This window comes from Agelaius tricolor, unplaced genomic scaffold, assembly GCF_023055355.1.
Source record: "Agelaius tricolor isolate 1412-34295 unplaced genomic scaffold, bAgeTri1.0.p SCAF_37, whole genome shotgun sequence".
Lineage (NCBI taxonomy): Eukaryota > Metazoa > Chordata > Aves > Passeriformes > Icteridae > Agelaius > Agelaius tricolor.
Window position 1 is genome coordinate 254,167 of NW_027269297.1, and position 16,290 is coordinate 270,456.

The window sequence follows — 16,290 nt, forward strand, 5'->3', positions numbered from 1 at the left end:
AGCTGGATCTATACAGCATGGCACCATCAGCTGTAATTGCTGCAGCTGTACATGGATTTAAAATGAAGTTGCTTTTCTCTTGGCAGGAAGAGAGTGGGAAAGAGGATGCAGAGAGTCCTGTGGAGCAATAGGTGCAGAGAACATTCTGGCTGATTGAGGCTTCAGCTTGTGGAGTGTTCCTGTTGCCTGAACTTGAGAATCTAAAATAGATCAGGTTATTCATGTGAGGAAATGCTCTATTAGCTACATTTGTGAGCTTAATGCTACAGATTTGTGGTGCTCTCTGAGGCCTGTAGCTCAGCAGGTTTGGTGCAGGCATAATGAATTCACATCCCACTTCTGAGATCTCAAGGTTAACCTGACTCCTGAACTGAGAAGGGAGTTTATCCCATGGCTGCTGGAAGCAAGGCAGGTTCTTGGCTATTTAGGAAAAGACAGAGCACAGTCTGGTAGTTTCCATATTCTGACCCTTCCTGTGGGCACCTATGCCAGCAACTGAAACCAAACCAGGATCCCAACTGGCCTCTGCTGTGTTCAAAAGCTTCTTTTTTTTTTGTGATTTGGTGACCTCCTGCTTCTGGCTGTGTAGACTGGGGATCTCCGTGTGGCTTGTGTATGACTTCATTCAAAAGCAGAATTGAGGTTATTTTGCCCTTTTACCTAAAGTGGTGCAAACACTGAACCCACTGCAAAATGCTGGGATAGCTGAGTACTTGTGGTTCATTTCTTCAGTTTTGATCTTCTTGTTTGTACAAGTAGAAATAATAATACTGAGAACAAAGTCCTACATCTGGTGCACTGGTTGTGAATGGTTTAAACTCCTGGAGTTGCTGTGTCTGAGTGTGCAGCCCACACAGACACCAAGGGACACGTTGGTTCAGAGTCTAAACTTGCTGAGCTTGGTAAAGCTCCATTTTCCTGGTCTGAACAGGAGCTGGACTGGGACTTGCTGTCATCATGAGCTCCTGTATTGAACCCTGAATCGTGACTGCTGCACCTGTCCCTCAGCACCAGGCTTGTCAGAGGAGTCCTGTGGGCACTTTGCACACAGCATTATATTAAAAAAACCCACACACAGCCCTGGACAGACATTCTCTAAACGGCTTTGAAAAAATACCAGTTTAGCAGTGTAGCCTTAATTGCCATAATAACTGTGATATAAATGTTGAATCTCTTACGTTTGTGTTCGATTTTCAGCTCAGCAGATGTTTTTATTGATCATTTTTAAATTTGTTTTGTAGAAGCCACTCCAGAACCAAGGGAGTTTACAACTTCTGCTCCAAATACCACCAAGGCCACATCCTTTTCCACGGCAGTGCTAAACAGTACTTTGTCACCAACAACTCTACAGACAATATTTCCTATAAGCTCCTCTGACAACAGCACCTCTGCTTTCGCAGATGTTTCATGGACTCAGTTTAACATCATTATTTTGACAGTGATCATCATTGTTGTGGTCCTGCTGATGGGCTTTGTGGGTGCTGTCTACATGTACCGTGAGTATCAGAACCGAAAACTTAATGCTCCCTTTTGGACCATTGAACTCAAAGAGGACAACATCAGTTTCAGCAGCTACCACGACAGCATTCCCAACGCTGACGTGTCGGGGCTGCTGGAAGATGATGGCAATGAGGTGGCCCCCAATGGACAGCTCACGCTGACAACTCCCATGCATAATTTTAAAGCTTAAAAGTCATCCAGCTGTTCCAAAGTTTGCTTCTCAAAAAGTTACAGGGCTCGTGGAAGGGGTGTCAGGATCCGTGCCAAGGCTCCACGCAGAGGAATTTGCTCTTCAGATACTCTCTGGTGCAAGGCGTGCTGTAGCTTGCAGGTGAACAGGAGACAGTGTAGTACACCTGAATTTCAGGTAGTGTGGTGAAATGCATTCAGTGTTCTCCATAAAGATCCATAGAATTCACTGTTATAAACTGAATTGAAACTTTTTTTATGAAGAGGTGGTGGGGTGGAGAAAGCAGAACCCGATGAGGAGTCAGAAGCTACTTGGTTTCCAGCCAACCCAACACTTGTGTCTTCATCCTTTAGTTTGAGAAGTAGCTCATGAATTAACAGTGGAATTTCAGGAAACAGATCTTTGGAAAGGCATCATCTTCATTCCTGACAGAAACTTATTTGAAAAGGAGAACAAAAAAAAAAAAAAAAAAAAAAAGGGAAGTAATTGTTCACTGTACTACCAAAAGGCAAGGCAAGTAGGAGGAGTGAGTTGCACACTGAAAAAGTCACCATTATCTGTTCCCACTAAGCAGGGAAATGGGAATAAAATCCTAAGAACATTTGAGTTTGGGAAGAGACTAAGCTTTTCCCTTTCTGAGTATTTATACAGGGTGATGATGCTATTAAGACATAGCAATCCATTTTTTTCTAGAAGGAGTTAATGAACTTGTATAGTTTCTGTGCAAGGGAAGACGACAAGACATCTCAGGGTTGCCATGTAAAAATAAAAGCCAGGCTTACTACCCTACCCTGATAGAAATGGTGTGTTCTGTATATAAAATGTAATATATCTTCTTGGAATTGTATTTGTAATTATTTGTAAAAAAGACAAGCAACCAACTGACCAACCAAAAAATCCCCAACAACAAGACCATGAGCCCCTCCCCAACTTCCCCCATTCCCCAGGTCATGTTTTATCCTCTAGGTTTTAATTGTACAGCGGTTAGTGACATTGTTTAAAAAAGAAAAAAATCATGAGGGTTGTTTAAAATACTGTAAATGAGATGGCAATATTGTTGGAGCTGGGCCTCTGGCAAACACCAACTGCTTAAAGCTTTTCTTCCACTGTCATTGAGTAACTTCTTTTCTAGAGAAAATGTGAGTGCTCCCTAGTTGTATCTGTCAAATTTTGCCATTCCTTCAAATACAGAGTCAATACCAGTGTTGCCATGACTAGGGCTGAGTAGGTGTCCAAAAGCTGGATGCACCAGTGTATTCCTTGCTTTTAAGTCTCTCTACAAAATGCAAATACACTGTCACAAACACCCTGAGAGCCTGGGCTCACTGGCTGAGGTTCTCCCCAGTGGGTGCTCATCGTGTGGAGGGATCCCAGTGCCATCCCTGCTGAGCTGACATGGCACAGGGGACCTGCTGGAGGGCTGAGCTCAGCCCTTGGCCTCCTGAGGGCCAAAGGTCTCCTGGATTTGGGTGGAAGCAGCTTGGGGATGAGGAGCTTGCAGGACCCGATGTGCGCTTTGGGGCTCGGAGGTAAAAGGCACAGACGCTTTCAGAATTTAAAATAGCACAAGGTGATGGTGGGGAGTCAGCTGTTAAAAAAGCACTACAGGGAACAGGTTTTACAGATTTCCCTGGTTTTGGTGGGAGGCTGGTGGGCTGTTAGCAGAGAGAACAACTCACAGGCAGCACTGCACAGGGAGGTCACACCGTGGAGCTCCTGGGTTGGTACCTGCAGTGTGTGTGCCTCGGGGCAGGGGCTGTGCCATCTCTCCCACCCCTGGAAATCAAACTACTGCATGCAAACAGGGCAAGAAACAAATATTTCCCCTCACTCTTGCCCAGCCTCAGAGCTGCAGCTGCATTGCTGTGTGTGGTGGGGCAATGGTGAGACAGAAGCTGGTGGATGTATCCTCTGAGCCAGGAAAAAGTGAATGTTTCTCCAGATGAGAAATGGTAGAGAGAACATGTTGGTTATTTATTTGTTTTTCAGTGCTGTGAGGAAGTTTCTCTTATCTTTGGAAACTTGGCAGGGGGGGAAGTAGGTGATTCAAACACATGCTCAAAGATGCCATTTCTGCCTCAAAAACTTGCTGCTTGATTTAAACTTGAGGCATGGCAAGTCAGAATGAAAATTGTTAAGGATGACCAAGAGGGCAGAATGTAGAATTGCATATAGGCCCAAGCTGATGGAAAAAAGCTGATGGAAAAGCTCTTGTTGCCTGCAGTGGGCCAGGGTGAGGTCCCATAGTTCAGGTAATAAATCTGGCTCATGTCATTCAGAGCAGAGTTACTTTTAGCTATAAAACGGGGGAGGACTGGAGGAGAAAATCTGGATATTGCTAATCCTTGAGTTACTCATCAAATTTTAAAGAGCAGGGTGGTGACAAACCAGAAAATTTCCTGGAAGTTGTAATTATTTAGAGGTGCTGATCTAGTGATACACTTGCACTTGGTCACTTCATGGGTGAGGAAAGATAATTTAGGAAGTGTTGGCTTCTGGGACTGATGCTAGCAAGCAAATCGAAGGACAGGTTGTTCACTTTAATGTTTCTAAAATACTTTAGCAGATTTTTAAATCTCTGCCACAAAACACCTCTTCCTTAAATTTTGCTGTGACTGTGGGCTGCTTTGTAACAGGAACAAGCTTGGATTTTGTCTCACTGTAGAAGTAGGGACCATCTGCTCCAGCAGAGCGTGGGCTCAGGTGCTGAGCCCTCCTAGTCCCTGCCTGCCACAGCACAGGAGGTGTTGGCACCTGGGCTGCTTCTGACCTCCAAAGTAATCCAAAGGCTTTGTGTTTGGGAAGAGGAGGAGTCAGGATGCCCTGCAGGGTGGGACAGCTGCTGCCTGTGGGTTGCACAGCTGGATGAAAGAATGGAGACAGCCTGGAAGGAAATGTGATGGGAAGCCTGGATGGGCGGGGGGACCTGGCTGCTCAGATTTGGATGGCACAGGATGTTCCTGAACAGGGAGCACAGTGAGGATGTGGCACTGGCACCGTGCTTGTCAGATGGCAGAATGACACAGCAGCCACCTCCTGCCACCCAGGCCTTGGCACACAGGAGCAACAGTAATAAAAGGAGATCAGTGCCTCATCAGGAAAAGAATAAACAGCTTCATGTTTGCCTTTGGTGATGTGAGATCAGATCATCCATGCTCTTATCAGTTCCCCTGGCACCACAGGAGGGGAGGAAGAAGCTGAGCTGGTTCTGTCTCCAGTCACCTTGGGTTGGGTTGTACCTGGAGGGGTGGCAGAGCTCAAACACTTGTGCCACCAGCACCATGCTGTGTGGCATGGCTTGTTGTGAGGCTCCCCAGGTGCTGAGCTTTGTCCTGAGGGTGGGGTAAGGGCAGCAAAACCAGAAGTGGATCTCAGGGCTGTGTTGAGGCCCAGCTGAGCAGCCAGTGAGGTCAGGGCAGGGCATCTTGGTGACTTGTGGGGCTGAGGTGGCAATCCAGGTGCACGAGGTGTTCCCGATGGCCACTGCAGCACCTTCTGCCTGGGAATGCTGGCCAGCTGCTGGGCTGGCACAGAGAGGGCACTCATGGCATGGGACAGCAGCTGCAGAGCACAGGGGAGGTGTGACAGGGCAGGGGGTGGTGGATGTGGGAGAGCAGTTCCAGGCACCATCCCTGGCAGGGTGAGGGCCCAGCTGGTCTGGCTGGGGCGAGCCCAGCCCAGCAGGAAAGGCAAAGGGACAGAAGGAGCAGATGAAGGGCACAGAGCTGGGGTGGGGCAGGGGCTGGGACAACCTGCAGGGATCTCAGCTTGGGGCAGCACTTGGTGAGCAGCAGACATGCAGAAAAGTGGTTGAGCTAATGAGGAGAGATGATCTCCAGCCTCGTGGACCACTGTAGCTGGAAATAGCTATGAGGAGCACTAGCCCTGGGGAGCTGTCAGGAGATGTCAGCCACTGGGATGATAATTCCCTTGGACCAGGCTGAGCACACTTAGCAGGCATTTAGGAAAGAGGAGGGGATATATCCAGCATCCTTCAGGTATCCTGGGCCAGTTAACCACTGCTGTGCAGCATCATCCTCTTCAGTGTTACAGGCAATGTAAATGTGGCAGAAAGTTTGCACAGTCTCCTTTAAATAAAGGATATAAAAATAGTTTTCTCTTTAAAGTGAAGTTTTAGAGTGAGCTCCCACAGGACTCTGCTCTTTATGTGTCAGAGGAATGGATTAAAATAAGAAAAATGTGGGCCTTAAAAGTTGTACTTGCTCCCATCTGAAACCCATCAGTCTCACTCTGCATCCAAATACGGCGTCCCCCACGCATATGCTATGCTTACAAATGCATTTCTAAAAAGAAAAAAAAAGTGTATGATTTGAATATATGTCAGAATTTATACAGAAGAATGTTATTTAAATGAATAAAAATAAATGTATATAATTTGTATCTATGCCACTTGGATTTTTGCATTTGTGTTTTTGTTCATTGAATTTCAGCAAGAGTCTTCCCAGTGACAGAAAGGATTGAATCCAATCTCATCCCAGTAATAACATTTGTTCCAAAAGAATTATTCCTTCATTATGCCCCTGTATGCAAGATGAGAACCAAGGCACAAAAATGTTTTCTATCACAGATATTCATAAGCACGGTTGACATTCTGTGTTGGAAAATCCAGCTAAAAAATGAGCCCTCTGATCTCTTGTGTCTGCTATGAACCATCCCAGCCCTCAGCTGTGGTTGGGAGCCCCACTGGCAATGACTGTTTTCCCACTGTTTTCTGTGTCATTCACATGGACACATTTTGTCAGAGATGTGAATCACTAACACGGAAACCCTCAGAGCAAAGCTGGAAATGGGATGAGGGATATATTGTATCAGATTTTTCTTCATGACCACAGATGTCTTTCAAAGGCCATTTTTGTTACAGATACTCTGAAATCCACATCTGTGGCATCAGTTTTGGGAGTGTTTCAGTAGGGCCTGTGGAAAACTTGCATTTCCTTCTCACTTGGCAGAGTTAGGAAATTGATTTTGTTTTGCAAACAGAACCGTTAAAGGCTTTTTTTTGGTGAAAGCTGTGTGTGACTCTTCAGCCCTTATTAAGCGAAGAACTTGGAGAGGTAAGGCTTCATAAGGCTTCATACACTGAGGGAGCACGTGGGGTTTTTTTTAAGTGTTCATTCAGATGTTTGACTGAGCCAGAGCTGTGTAAGGAAGGGCCACACTGTGAAATTCGAGGGAGTTTATCGAGACCTGATTTGCATTAGCAGAGCAGTTGGATCGTGCATGACTTAACTTAGGAGGAATCTTGCTGTGAACTGTGTGAGGAGGAGGCAGAGCTGAGTCTGAATGAGGTCCCCAGAGCAGGGAGTGAGAACAGGAGGGTGAGGGGGACCCGTGTTCAGCTGCTGGTGACATCAGCCCTCCTTGTGCCAGCACAGCACAGCACAGCACAGCACAGCGAGCAGCTGGCTCCCGTCCTGCTCAGCTCTGCCCTACCACTGCACTCCCCAGAAACCCTTTCCCAGACTCTCTTTAGGACTCTGCCTGAGGTGGGAAGGATCTCAGGCTGCCTTGAGAAGGAGGAAAGTTCCAACACGGCTTCCTGGCATGAGGGTTTAGTGTAATCTCCCCAAATGTGCTACTAATGAATTTAAGGTTAAACAGCATTAAGCAGATTATCCGAAGGCAAGTTGTTAACTGCTTCTAAACAACACATTTCCCACTCCTGTCTGCCCCTTGCAGCTTCCTGGTGCTACTGCAGCTTGTAAAACATTGGGCAGTGCAGTAAATTTCCCAGGGAAATGTTCCATTCTGGCTGTGTGTATACATGGAATCACAGGACCACAGAGTGGTTTGGGTTGGAAAGAACCTAAAAGATCATTTCATTTCCCCTGCTGCCATGGGCAGGGACACCTTCCACCAGAGCAGCTTTGCTCCAAGCCAGCTTGGCCCTGAACACTTCCAGGGAAGATAGACAGGGATGTATGTCTATATATCCATATCTTTGTCCATCAGACAGCCACTTCATGAAGCAATGAACTTCACAAGGAGGGCTCTGCTGATTTCCTTTTGACTCCAGTGTGTTGGACACGGGCTGTGACTCTGCAGACTCATGTGCTGTGTGTGCAGAGTGATTTACTCTTGATGGATGCTGATTTAAAGACCTACATCAAATATGTAAAACCTTGCAGAAACCTTAAACAAGATTAAACAATCGGTATTATAATTTTAAATGAGTGGACTTAGTAATTTTATGAAGATCTGCTCTGTAAAGGAGGAAAACTCACATTTCAGCCTGGCTGACCAGATCCTGGTGCCATATGGCAGACCTGATTTTGTGAACTTAATTTCAGCTTGGCAGAGGCCACTGCAAAAGGGTTTCAGTCACATAAGGTGACCAATGTCTCTTGAGGTCTCTCATGGGGGAGTTGAAGGGACTAAACATCCCTTGGGGTCATCAGACCCCAAATGCAAAGCATGAGGCATGTCCAGTTGGACAGGAGATGGGTTTAAGAGCTTTACTTGTGCTAAGTAGTGCCTGGCACTTCTGGCAGTTTGGGACTGCTGCAGCTCCATCATGCACTTGTACTCATAAAGCTGAAAGAATTAAGCAAGGATGGGAAGCCCACCATGACCTACACATCCAGAGCTGCAGTGGCTGCTCCCACCAGCCTGGGGCATTTGACAGGTGAGTGTCAATCTAAACAGTGCAGGTACATGGAGGAAATGGAGTTCACAGGGCACCAGGCCAACTGGGAATAATAAACTCACAGAATTCATGGCCTGTGGTCAACCCTTATCCATGGCCTAATTCCTGTCTGGGTTAGAGTGCCCTTGAGACAGCCTAGAGTGAAACCTGACCTGAGTTGGTACCAAGGAGGAAACCAAATCCAAAAGAAGAAACCAAATCTAATGCACAGGGGTCACTCCTGTGCTTCCTTGTGTTACAGAGAATGGTAAGAGCAAGTCCCAGCATCCCAGCATGAGGCACCACCTGATGCCCAATGCACTTTGGGGGCAGAGTGGCTGGAAGGCAGCCCAGGGGAAAATGGGAGTGCTGGTTGAGAGGGCTGAACATGTGCCCAGGTGGGCAAGAAGGCCAATGGCTCCTGGTTTGTACCAGCACCAGTGTGGCCACAGGAGCAGGGCAGTGATTGTCCCCTGTGCTGAGCATGGCTGAGGCTCCTCAAGTGCTGTGCCCAGTTGTGGGCCCCTTGTGACCAGAAAGACCTTGAGGAGCTGGAGTGTGTCCAGGGAAGGGAACAGAGCTGAGGAAGGGTCTGGAGCACCAGGAGGGGCTGAGTGAGCTGGGCAGGGGCTCAGCCTGGAGCAAAGGAGGCTCAGGGGGGCCCTTGTGGCTCTGCACAGCTCCTGCCAGGAGGGGACAGCCGGGGAGTTCGGGCTCTGCTCCCAGGGAACAATAGGGACAACAGGGAACGGCTTCAAGCTGTAGGGGTGAGGTTCAGGTTGGACATCAGGAGAAATTTCTTCACAAAATGGGTGATCAGACATTGGGAAGGTGCTGCCTAGAGAGGTGATAGAGTCACTGTCCTTGGAGGACTCCCAGGAACGACTGGACATGGCACACAGTGCGCTGGGCTGGCTGACAAGGCAGGGATTGGTCAAAGGTTGGATTCTGTACCTCAGAGGTCTTTTCCAGCCTAAATAAGTCTGTGAATCTGTGATGATGTAAATAAATATTGCAGGGAGGTACTTCAATCCTGCACACGGGTACTAAATGAATTGAAGGAAGGCGAGGATGCACAGCAAGGAGGGGTCTGGAGCTCCACCTGCGCCCGGCGCTGCTCCCCTGGCCATGCCCTTGAAGGAGGGGCCACAGCAGCAGCATTTAATGCAGTTCAGCATTTCCCGCTGTCCATGGCCAGAAATGTACAATGCAGTTGCATTTTCTCCCACAAAAATTGGGAGAGCAGACACGCTTACAACTTCGCTTTACAAAAAAAAAAAAACCCAAAAAACCCTCTCAGATCATCATTCAAAATCCGCCTGCGCGGATAATGACAGCAGCTGCCTGCAGCCCTGCCCGTTGCGATGAGCAGTGACCAGACTGTGGAACTAACGCGTGTTTATTTCTTCCGCCAAGCCCAATGACGGCTGTGCCCTGCGGGGAACACGGTAAACATCAGCGCCAGCGGCTCTGCCAGGCTCGGCAGGAGCCAGGGCCGGGTGCCTCCCTTCCAAAGCCTCTTCCAAATGGGGACACTTTTGTAGCAGAGCCGGGGCAGCGGCTGGGACCACCCTGTCCCCTCTCGCATCACCTCAGGCGCCCCGTCCCCTCGGGCTGTCAGCCAGGGCTCCTTCCCTCACTCGAGATGGCGCCCGGCCGGCACCCGCCCCGCTCTGCCCTCAGCCAGCATGGTCGCTGCTCGCCCGGCTCGGCCTCCTGCCCTCATCAAACATGGCGGCTCCCATTCACTTCCCATTGTGCCCGCCCTCCTCGCGCTCCGCGGCGGCTTCGGCGGCTTCAGCGCGCTCGACGCAAAGATGGCGGAAGCGATTGCGGGCGTTTGAATTCCAGGGAAGCCGCCAAAGCCGCGCACAAAGGCGGCGGGCGCCGCGGGAGCCGGGCGGCCGATCCATGGATTCGCTGCCGGGGGAGGACCCGACGCTGCCGCTGCCGTTCGAGGGCAGGTACGGGGGAGCTGCGGGGCGGGGATGCGCTGGGCAGCGCGGTGCGTGTGGCGGGGCCGGGCCCGCCGGCCGCGGACGGGCTCAGGGGGACGAGCCCGCGGGCGTTGTGCTCTCAGCGCTCTCCTCCTTCTTCCCCAGCGCCCTCCAGCTGCCGGACATCTCCCGCGGGGACCCCCAGCCCGGCCCGCCCGGCCGACAAGGTAAGGCTGGATCGCGGCCGGAGCCCGCACATCCCTGCCCGGCTCGGTGCTTCGCGCTGGACCCCAAACCTGCGGGAAAAACCTCAAACTCTCGGCAAAAAGGCAAAAAAACCCCAAACCCCTTTTAAGTGATGCGCTTTTTGGCGTAATGTAAGAGTTTTTAAGGCCAGCAGCTGCTGCCGTCACTGCTGTGTGCTCGCTGCCTGTGGTCATTAGGGCTTTCAGCCTTATATAAGATGATCAGCGGTTTTGTGCGGCGTGTACTTAAAATACTTGGAATATCCATTAGGTCGTGCTGCCTGGTCACATTCTGCTCAGGGTTAGGGGAGTTGCACGCTGTGCATCATCCAGTTCTTGCCCTGAGGGTTTATTGACGGCGTACCTCACATAGCCTAATTCCAGTGTACATCATAATTTAAATGTGTGATGGAATTCGGGAGTTTAAGTGATAGACAGCTTAGCGTGATCAGAAAGGAATGTAGATACTGACATGTAATGTAAACAGGGGGCCAAGCAGTGCCTCTCTCACTTCCCTAAAGGTTTTATTATGTTTAGATTAGTGTAGACCTTTGCCAAATTGAAACCCTACTTAGAGAGATTCTGCTGTCTGAACTTGTTCTGTGTTCTTTAATGTGTAGTAGTACCAGATGTGGCAGAAGACACAGTCTCACCAGCTCGAGCTCGGACCATGAAGGACTATGAAAATGTAAGCAGAACTTTTAATGTAAGACTCGGTGACAGATTTATGGCCAAAATATTTCCAGCGTGCTGGCTGAAGTGTTGACTCTTAGTTTGTTTCAGTTGGTCACATCTTTTGGAGGTGTGACCAAGTGAATGTCCCTGTCCATGCTTTGAAGCTCCATTTCTTAAGTGTTGCTTTCAAAAACTGAGGCAGTAATTTGTTGTTCAGAGCAGCCGACTGCTGCGCTGAAGTTGTGAAACAAAATTGGCACCCTCTGCTCAGAAGTTCCTGCAGCTCACCAGAAACATCAGAACTTGGTTTGCACATCTGTTGCTGATTTATTTCAGGGAAGCATCAAGTTTATTTTCATTTAGGTTAGTGTGGGATTTGGCTTTTTAATTCATTGACTGCAGTATAATGCTTTTAACTTTATAGTATGAGTGTGCTTGGAATGCTTGTGTTGTAGAAGTCTAGTATCATTGTGATAATCCTGTAGAAAAAAGTATTTTGGCACTTACTAGAATATAAAGGAAAACATTAGATTTTTAAAATATGTTAACTGTATTGGCTTTTTAAATTGCATAAGACACTTGTTTATGTCTGCTGAATGCTGATTTGATTGGGCTGTGTTGCAGGACAACTTCCCCGTTCAGGACTAGAGTGAAAAACTTTTCAGGTATTTATTGTTGTGTGAAGAAGCTGCAGAGGGGAAGGCAATCTAAAATCTCTGAGATGATTGCTACAGACAGAGGCTGTGGCTGCTGCCTTTGGGCTGTGCCAAGAGTCTGCAGTTTCAGTGTGCTGCTGCTGCTACCTTTTGTGGCAATGCTGCCTTTGAAATGAGTGTTTCTTACAAACTTTCAGTTTCTTGTGGCCTTACATCCTCCCTGCTCTTTGCTCAGAATTTAAAGCTTGTTTTGGAAAGCTTTGGGTGAAGGATGTTTTTTTGCAGTTTGTATCTATTTCCCTTTCTCTCTTTTCTGTGTGTTGGCTGGGGCAGACAGACACTGCCTTGGCATTGGTATGTGCTTAAAATCTCTTACTGTGATGTGTGCCAAAGGCCTCAGTCCAGAATATACATTTTGCTAGTGGTTTGTCTGCAGGGTTCCTGGGCACAGGGAAAAAAAAGTTGCAGAAAGAAGGAGAAATCTGTTGCTGTTTGTCCTGTGTGATGTAGAGCAGGGGCCTCCCCACAGGTCTGGCATCCTGGTATGCTCAGACCCCTCCTGTTAAACTGAGCTGTAAAACTTCCCATGGGATGAGAACTTTCATGGATGCCAGCAGTGTGATGTAGCTCAAAGATCCATTGCCATGAAGGAAGAAGAATATACATTAAACACCAGTAAACTTATTTCTGTAACTCTGTTATTCATACAGACTGTAAGAAGGATGTAATGAAAAGAATGAGCTCTGGCCTTGTAGCTCAGAGAGAACAGGATGGATATAATGACCCTTAAGTGGGCTGAAAGGTGGATCCATGTAGAAAAGGTCCTTTAATGTTTATACCTGGAGAAGGTGCTGAGCTGGATAATGTTGGAGGTGCAGGTTTTTGAATTATTTATGGTGTCCCACATTGTTGTAATGTGGAGGTAACCATTCTATCATAGAAAACATGATTACATGGGCAGAGTGAAAAGCATCTCTGAGGAGGATCTTGTTATGGGAAATGAGGTGTTCAGGAGCAGAAAGGGTGATGGGTATCAAATAAGGGAGCTGGGTAATAATATTTGTGGGATTCCTTCTTGTCTCTCCAAACCCTCTTAGAGTTTTGCTGTGAATCTAAAACAGCCTTTATAGTTGGAAACTTTTCTGCTGTGAAACCACAGCCACTGCTGACAAATCCCTTTTGAACAAAACTGGCTCCATGCAGACTTGGAAAGGAGTTAATCTGGGCTAGGATTTGCTGCCATGCTGCTCATGCTGTGGAATATTCTGTGCAGTATGTATATCAGTCTTGGTTTTCATTCCTTTTGTTTAAATACAGGAATCAAAATGCATAAAAGAATTAAGACTGAGTCTTCAAATGCATAAGTTCAGAGGGTTGCTTTTAAAATCTTTTTGCAGTGTGAGCTTTCTCACATTTTACATGTTTTCTTTCATTAAGCAATAACTTATAAATTGTCTGTGTGCTCTAACATTCATCCAAGAAACTGAACATCAGAGATGACATTTGTTTCACTCCTTGGTTTGTGATTACATAGTCTGTTTCATTTGCCTTTTGAAAATATTACCCTTAATCACTTTGGTTTATCTCTGTTGCCACTGAAATACATGTAACAAGAGTTGTGAAATGCTGAATTCTTTTGAAATTATTTTTTCCTTTTGACTCAGAAATATATCGAATGTAGGGAGGCTAATTAGAAGTTCAGCTGGTGCAACTTCAAAGTGTTTTTGTCACTTGGACTTTTTTCTGAATGAGCAGGGACTGCTGGGAATGATTTACTGACAGGTTCCTTCAGGGTGTGGGAGTGAGCCACAAAGTTTATGTAGGATTTTCAATTGCTCAGATGATTTTCACTTTTGTGAATAAGGACGAGGCAGCTTTCTGGGCAGGGGTTATTAAACTGAACAGTTGTTTGCAGATGCAGGTTCTGAGTGCAGTTACAGAAAGTAATCTTGGGTTTCACAAGCCAAATATTTTGGAAATTGTATTGCTAATAATTTTTACAAATAGCACTGTAGTGTTCTGGAAAAGCCTACATAAATATTTTATTAGTAGCTCTGTAACATATTAGATTTCCATTTGCTGAAAGCATCTGGCAGGGGACATAAGTCTTATTTGAATGAATGTTTTATGCTTCATCTCTTAAAAAAATTTAGAGGGAAACTCCTTTCTTTAATGAAACCATCAACTAAGTTACTGCTTCTACAAGGAAGGTTAAAAGTGATAAGCAATTTTCCCCCAAAGAATTGCACTCTGAATTATGGGATGGGATAAAGGTTTTACTGGTGTTCAAATGGGATCACTTGTGTGCTTGTGGCTTTTCTTGCTATGAATAAAGTTACCTGGGTCCTGTTAATGAAACTGCCTTCCCAGGCTTTTGCTCTAGAAAATATTTCTGTTTCAAGATGAAAAATGTATTGTGTTCTTGCATTTTGGTCAAGTTTCATTATTTAGAAGAATTCCTTAATGTTGTTAGATTAAAAAATCTCTCCTGAATTCTTATTGTGTCAAGTCAGTCAGTATTTTGATGCTTTAGGGAATAGCTCAAAGAGCTCAGTGCTGTTATATATTTAATTAATACCTTTACAATTGCACATACATGTGTGTCACCCATATGAGTTTAACTGTGTCGAGGACGTGGAATTCTGGTCTTGCACTGGTAAAAGCAAAACTATTGGAGGTTAGGATTTTTCCTTTTTTTTTTTCCTTTTTCTCATTATCTTTCTTCTTTCACAGCAAATCACTGATCTGAAAAAAGAAAACTTCAACCTGAAACTTCGTATTTATTTTCTGGAGGAGCGAATGCAGCAGAAGTTTGATGGTCCCACTGAAGAAATCTACAGAATCGTAGGCATTTAAAAACATTTCCTGAAACTGTATCTCTTTTGAAGAGTTTGTTTTGTTTTATTTGTTTTTGCCTCTTTCACTTGCTTTTAAGTCTTTTTTTGTCATTGGAAATTTTGGTGATTATTTTATTCTGGCCTTATCCTTTTCAATAATAACTTAAATTTAAAGTGACTTAAACAGGTGCTTTCCTCAGGTCTCTTTTCCATAATGAGATGGAAACTTGAGTCTCTCTTGATGCATATTTCAGTAGTTAAGAACATAAATTGATGTTTGGGTAGATCATGGTTGCAGCTGAATATTGCTGCCTGGTCTTCTCCACTGGTGATTTTGTTGTAATTGCTGATGTGTTGAATTGGTGTTTGTCAGCTTCCTGGCCAAGGAGTTCTTTGTACAATTACATCATGAGAGGTTTCCTCAGGCTATAAAACAAAAATTCTGAAATTACTAAAAACCTCTGTAGTTGATAAAATCAGGTTTTGCAAAGAAAATAATATATCTTGTAGCTTAAAGAAGAGATATGCTTGGAAACCCTGGAAACTCCCAAACTGAAGTGCAGTACTCCCTATTAGAACAGTTAAATGTGTGAGCAGGGGATTTGTATTGCTTGAGTGCAATGGTCCTTTATGCTATTGATGTTTCTGGAAGGCTTGAACCTTGCAAAATATGTCTTTTAACAGCTAAATGTCTATTCTTATCCCAATGATACTTTATATTTGCTGGTCCAAGCAAAAAGTAATCTACACACTGCCACTAACTTTTGGGATGGATGATCTTCCAGTTCTTTGCAGATATTTTCATTCTTTTATCACAGAACATTGAGCTGAAAGTGGAGATAGAAAGTCTGAAGCGTGAACTGCAGGAGAGGGAGAAGCTGCTCATCAAGGCCTAGTAAGCACCAGTTTATTTCTTGATGTCCATTTTTTAGGATTTGTTTCTATGTGTTTCTGTGTGCTTTAGGAATTGGAGGATCTTAAGGGCACTTATTTAGAAATGTCTGGTTCAAAACTAATCCAGGCTGGCAGCTGTTGATTGCCCCATGGCCTCAGTTGCAGTGGAATTTTCTTTGTTTTCCTGGAGCAGATGAATTTTGTTTGATCTCTCTAGGATGCTCAAAGGGTATTGCTGTGATTTGAAGGGAACTTTGCACAAGGTCATGCTAGAAAGCAAAATTTATGTGGCAGTCATGAACAAGTGGTGTTGAGTAAGGAGACACTACCTGTTCTTTTCTCACAAGGTGTTAACAAATACTGGAAAGGCAAATGGAGAGATCTCAGCAGCTCTGTGTCTTCAGTTTATTCCAGTGCTGCTTCCTGTAGAAAACACAGCTCTGCTGAAGGCTTTATAGTGTATTTGGAAGCTTTAGAAATAGAAAGGAAATATTTCACTTTTTCATCGGACATCTAAAATGCTTCTTTAGCCACTGTACCAAGGCTTTTATGGGGAACTCACAGCCAGCACCCAGATTGCTGCATAGTCTGTAGATGTTTGTATTGAACCTTAAAGTGAAAAGCAGGTACAGAGAAGGTGGAAGATGCTTGAGCATCATCCATCAGCCTCTGGAACCTGAAGTGTTTTCCATGTTGATGTGCACTGGGTT

At 45.8% G+C, this 16,290-nt stretch overlaps 2 protein-coding genes across 6 annotated transcripts in view; both read left to right on the forward strand.

Moving 5' to 3' along the window:
* The window catches only part of MEGF9 (multiple EGF like domains 9), a 48,026-nt gene extending 41,926 nt beyond the window's left edge, over positions 1-6,100 (forward strand). Inside the window, exon 6 of the mRNA XM_071453584.1 lies at positions 1,242-6,100. Within this exon, the coding sequence (XP_071309685.1) occupies positions 1,242-1,690 (449 nt within the window). The 3' untranslated portion in view covers positions 1,691-6,100. The remainder of the gene's footprint in view (positions 1-1,241) is intronic.
* Positions 6,101-10,136: 4,036 nt separating this feature from the next.
* CDK5RAP2 (CDK5 regulatory subunit associated protein 2) overlaps positions 10,137-16,290 on the forward strand; it is a 71,338-nt gene continuing 65,184 nt past the window's right edge. For 2 of the 5 annotated variants that reach the window (XM_071453613.1, XM_071453614.1), the window contains exons 1-5: positions 10,137-10,300; positions 10,439-10,500; positions 11,139-11,206; positions 14,583-14,693; positions 15,505-15,581. In XM_071453613.1, coding sequence (XP_071309714.1) covers positions 10,248-10,300; positions 10,439-10,500; positions 11,139-11,206; positions 14,583-14,693; positions 15,505-15,581 — 371 coding nt within the window. In that variant the 5' untranslated portion in view covers positions 10,137-10,247. The remainder of the gene's footprint in view (positions 10,301-10,438; positions 10,501-11,138; positions 11,207-14,582; positions 14,694-15,504; positions 15,582-16,290) is intronic. The other 3 variants (XM_071453611.1, XM_071453612.1, XM_071453610.1) reach the window with 2 other exon arrangements.